The following is a 5,306-nucleotide window of genomic DNA, read 5'->3' as shown; positions in this document are numbered from 1 at the left end:
CTCCGACTCAGACACATAAATTAATGACACAAGCAGGACGAAGATGCAGCAAACAGTTAGTTTTGAAGTGGCATAAAAGATTTAAGGTAAAGATCCATACCATGCTATAGAAATAACGGAACTACAGATTTTGTTGAAACTTTTCAGAGTCTTAACTGAGTGTTTGTCCTTTCCAGATCAGTGTAAATTTTGGGGTCAACCGGGCCTCCTTTTGAAAGGATTGTTACTAAAAATAGACATTGTCTCGTGAAATTACGGAAATGCTGTAATTAAGATATTCATGCTAGATTTCTAAACGTAAAAGCAAACGAATTTTTTAAAGATATGAATTATAGAGAAAATATGTTTGTTTAATGGTTTAATTATTTTTTTAATCTGCTGATCCACCTAATATTACTTTCTAGGGCGAATTAAACATATTTAGCTCAAAATTATTAAGTTCATTGCTAGTAAAAATAAATTGCTGCTTGATATTCTAACTACAGATCACAGGCACTTGTTTCTGTAATAAATTTTGGACCCATAGTATAATAATAACACAAGGTATCTAACTCCGATTTACACCGTGTTGTGTATTGGAACACACTTGACCAGTAATGACATAGGAAACACGTGTGTATCGCAGGAACTACTTTTTTAATTGAATGAACATGTAACAGCGAGAACCAAAATAACGAACACATAATACAGTTCCGGAATACATGGTCACAACATTCCTCCCTCTTAAGTTTTGAAGTAAGATTTACCCCTTTACATTAATTCCTGTGCCTTGCTGGTACATAATGTAATTCACGGAAACATATTACATACAAATGTAAACTATACATTTACGAACAAAGCATTAATAGCAACATATATACAAGTGAGAAACTTTTGTTTCCCTGTGATACCATGAGGATTATTATGCCTCAGTAAGCACTAGTATCACATTTCACTTCAAACATAATCTGCAAGATGTTTGGGCGGTTTCCTGACACGACTTGGATATCTTGGCTCAGGGACGGCTTGAGTAGATGGCATGGCACGGTCATCATTGGATGGATGCGAAGGGCGTGGTTCTGCATTGGACGCGGGTGAGCTCTGTTTTGCGATGTTTGACTTTACTGGTTGTTGACTCTCAGCTGTGTTACTAGGTTGAATATGTAAGTCCTCCTGAATTGGCACATTCGAAGAACGCAACTGATCAGCGTGTCGTCTCCATGTGACTCCTGGTGTTACTTCTACAGAATATGATACAGGTCCAGTCTGAGCTGTCACAGTTCCGGAAGTCCACTGAGAATGATCCTTTCGGTAGTCACGAACAGCAACAGAATCTCCTGGTTCGAATTTACGTAACACACTTTTTCTTCTTTCGCGCACTTCACACTGTTTCTCCTCTACTTTCCTCCTGACATCTGGTTTCATGAGATCTAAACGAGATGGTAAGTTTCTGCCCATGAATAGTTTTGCTGGACTTTCATTTGTTGTGCACTGTGGAGCATTACGGTAAGCCATTAGAAAATTGCTGAGTTTCTTCACCATGCTACCATTTTCCTTTTTACTCGACTTGAGACTCATCTTGAATGACTGCACAAATCTTTCTGCTAAACCGTTAGTACTGGGGTGATAGGGTGCTGAGGTTATGTGTTTTATACCGTTTCCTCTGGTAAAATTTGCAAACTCTTCTGATGTGAATTGAGGTCCATTGTCACTTACAATTTGTGATGGTAAGCCATTACGTGCAAAAACGGTACGTAATACATCTATGGTCTGGGAAGATGTGGTAGTTTTCATAGGTATCACCTCTGGCCACTTAGAGTAAGCGTCAACAATGACTAAGAACATTGAATTGAGAAACGGACCCGCAAAATCGATATGGATCCTTTCCCAAGGCCTAGACGGCCATTCCCAGGGGTGAATAGGTGCGGCTGGTGGTGCATGCTTTACTGCCTGACATCTAGCACAGCTCTTTGTCAAAAGTTCTATATCCCGATCTATCCCTGGCCACCAAGCATGACTTCTTGCTAAGGTTTTCATTTTAACAACACCAATGTGACCTTGATGTAGCTCATCCAAAACTTGACTTCGCAGTGACGGCGGAATCACAACACGTATTCCCCATAATAGACAGTTCTGGTGAATAGCAAGTTCACTACGGCGTGTAAAGTATGGATCCATCTCCTTCGACTCGGAATTTGCACACCAACCTCTGGACACATTATCATAAACTTTCGATAAGAGGTAATCACGCCTAGTTTCACGCTGGATTGCTTCAGGTTTGATAGGTAGATGTTCCAGTTGACTGACATGCAACATCTCCACTTCCGCTTCTTCTTCTTTGTCCACCAATCCGCTACTCTCACATGTGACAGGTAAGCGGGATAAACTGTCAGCATTTCCATGTTTCTTCGTATTTCTGTAGATTATATCATAGTTGTAGCCAGCAAGGAACAATGCGTACCTTTGCAGCCTAGCTGCTGTTGTGTTTGCGATTCCCTTCTTTGGACCAAATATAGAGATAAGTGGTTCGTGGTCTGTAATGAGACGAAAACTTCTTCCATAAACATAAGTGTTGAAACGTTTTACTCCCCAGATAATTCCTAGAGCTTCCTTCTCTATCTGTGAGTAGTTTTTCTCAGATGTGCTGAGTGAACGTGACGCATAAGCAATTGGTCTCTCTTCACCATTGGGCATTATGTGGCTCAAAACAGCCCCAAGGCCATAAGGAGAGGCGTCTGTCGCAAGACATAACGGTAAGTTTGGATCATAATGGGTAAGTACTTCATCTGATGTTATGAGCTTTTTAACAGTCTTGAAAGCCTCCTCACAGTGTTTTGTCCAACACCACTTGCGGTCCTTTTCCAGTAAGTTGTACAGTGGGTGAAGCACTGTAGATAAATTGGGAATGAAACGTGCATAGTAGTTCACAATCCCCAAGAATGAACGAAGCTCGGACACATTAGTAGGTTGTGGTGCATTTACAACAGCTTCTATCTTCTTCTGTGTCTTTTGTAATCCATGACGGTCAATTTCATGTCCACAGAAAGATACTTTATCCTTGAAAAATTGGCACTTGTCCAAATTTACTCTGAGTCCATATTCTGTCAATCTGCCAAGCACAGCGTCTAAATTTCGTAAATGCTCTGCTTCATCTTTGCCCGTGATGATCATATCGTCGATGATACACTTCACTCCAGGAAGTCCTTGAAGCACCATATCCATCGAACGCTGCCAAATTGCTGGCGCAGACGCAACACCATACACTAGGCGATTGTAACGATACAAGCCTTTCTCTGTGTTTATCGTAAGTAAGGGACGTGAATCTTCTTCTACCTCCATCTGTAGGTAAGCATGTTTTAAATCCACTATTGAGAATTGTTGTCCTCCAGACAGAGCAGCAAAAATATCTTCAATTCTTGGAAGAGGGTACTGGTCAACTTCTAATACTGGGTTAAGAGTCACTTTGAAATCTCCGCACACACGAACTGAACCATCCTTCTTGCTGACTGGTACAATTGGTGTTGCCCATTCACTAAAGTTGCACTTTTCCAGTACACCATCTTTCACCAACTTCTCTAGTTCTACCTCAACTTTAGGTTTAAGTGCATAAGGTACCTGTCCGGCTTTGACAAACTTGGGTTTTGCATCAGGTTTAACTGTCAACTTGGCCTTGATTCCTTTCAAGGTTCCCCAATCATCCTTGAATACACTCGAATGCTTATCTAACACAATTTTGAGATTTTTCTCTGCTTTGCATGTTGCAAGCGCTTTTATTTCTGGCCAGTTCAGTGTAATCTGCTTCAGCCAATCTCGACCAAACAGTGTTACTCCAGCTTTCTTCACAACATACAGATTAAGGTCCTTTCGCTGGTCCTGGTATCTCACACTGACTTTTGCGACACCTGCGGGTTTTATTCTTTCTCCTGTGTAAGTCTTTAACAGAATGTCACTGGGTTTCAACTTGACGTTTGGAAATTTCTCCTTGAATATTTTCTCGGGAATAACAGATACTGCAGCTCCTGTATCCAATTCCATTTCCAGACTAACACTGTTTACTATGGGTGTGATCCTTATCACATCATCTGATCTTCTCATGGAGTTAATATCCATCTCTAAAGTCTTTATGTAGATCTCATCACTATCTGAACTGTCATTTTGATTTATCATGTGAACACTCATCTTATTTTTCTTCTGGCTGCGACACGCATGTTTAGAGTGACCCTTCTTGTGACACTTGAAACACTCCTTGTCTCTGTAATAACAACTTTGTGGGTTGTGGTCACCATTGCACCGGAAACATGATTTTCCTCCCTTGCGCGTATATTTCCCTGATGTTCCACCATATCCGTGAGATTTCTTTTTAGTATGTAGTTTATGTACACTTGCACTAGGACTGTGCTTAGACTGTAGTTCTGTAGCATCCCTGGCTGCTGTCTCCATAGCAACGGCTATATCCGTAGCAGACGTAAAGGTTAGTTCAGCCTCAGATAAAAGTTTCTTTTGTATATGCTCATTGCGTAAGCCACAAACAAGTCTGTCGCGTAACATATCATCCAGAATAGCCTCATCAAATAAACAATGTTCAGATAACTTCCTCAGTGCTGCTACATAATCAAGAATAGTCTCACCTTCTGCTTGCTCCCTCTTATGAAAGCGAAAACGTTCAGCTATGACAAGAGGCTTTGGACATAGATGCTTTCGTAATGTCGCTACTAGGTCGCCATATGATACTTCTGAAGGTTTCTTGGGTCTCGTGAGCCCTCGCAGCAGTGAATAAGTGTTTCCACCAATCAGTGTAAGTAAAATGGGTACTTTCTTCTCTGATTTAACTTCATTACAAATAAAATATTGTTCAAGGCGTTCGTGATATGAATCCCATGATTCAACTGCACTATCAAATGGTTCCAATCGGCCTATTTTCCCTGCCATGACTGTGAAAGCACGTGGACCGGTACACAGAACAAATTCGGTACACAATCCGAACAGTTACTTGCACAAATTCGACTGAATCAGAATGTCACACTCACCGAAACCGTTTATCCGAGTAACTCATACATTTATGCGTAGGCTTGAACACATTTCTCGTCGCCAATGTTGTGTATTGGAACACACTTGACCAGTAATGACATAGGAAACACGTGTGTATCGCAGGAACTACTTTTTTAATTGAATGAACATGTAACAGCGAGAACCAAAATAACGAACACATAATACAGTTCCGGAATACATGGTCACAACACACCGAGTACCCCCCTCCCTTAGAATCGCGCTCATTTGCACTTTCAGAGGAAATGCACAGGTAAACTGTTTATACCTATGTCATCTAC

The 5,306-nt window shown here is 40.9% G+C and overlaps 1 protein-coding gene across 1 annotated transcript; it reads right to left on the bottom strand.

Moving 5' to 3' along the window:
• Positions 1–936: 936 nt before the first annotated feature.
• On the bottom strand, positions 937–4,908 carry LOC134262078 (uncharacterized protein K02A2.6-like). The gene has a single exon (XM_062744466.1). It carries the CDS (start codon positions 4,906–4,908, stop codon positions 937–939), a length of 3,972 nt encoding a protein of 1,323 aa, XP_062600450.1.
• Between the last annotated feature and the right edge of the window lie 398 nt (positions 4,909–5,306).

This window comes from Saccostrea cucullata, unplaced genomic scaffold (genome assembly GCF_032062105.1).
Source record: "Saccostrea cucullata isolate Sc308-1 unplaced genomic scaffold, CSIRO_AGI_Scuc_v1 ctg11737, whole genome shotgun sequence".
NCBI lineage: Eukaryota > Metazoa > Mollusca > Bivalvia > Ostreida > Ostreidae > Saccostrea > Saccostrea cuccullata.
The sequence above is the reverse complement of the archived record's forward strand: the minus strand, read 5'-3'. Positions and strand labels throughout refer to the sequence as shown.

Bases quoted from the DNA above. Each gene is read 5' to 3' on its own strand.
- LOC134262078 (XM_062744466.1), bottom strand. From the start codon at position 4,908: ATGGCAGGGAAAATAGGCCGATTGGAACCATTTGATAGTGCAGTTGAA.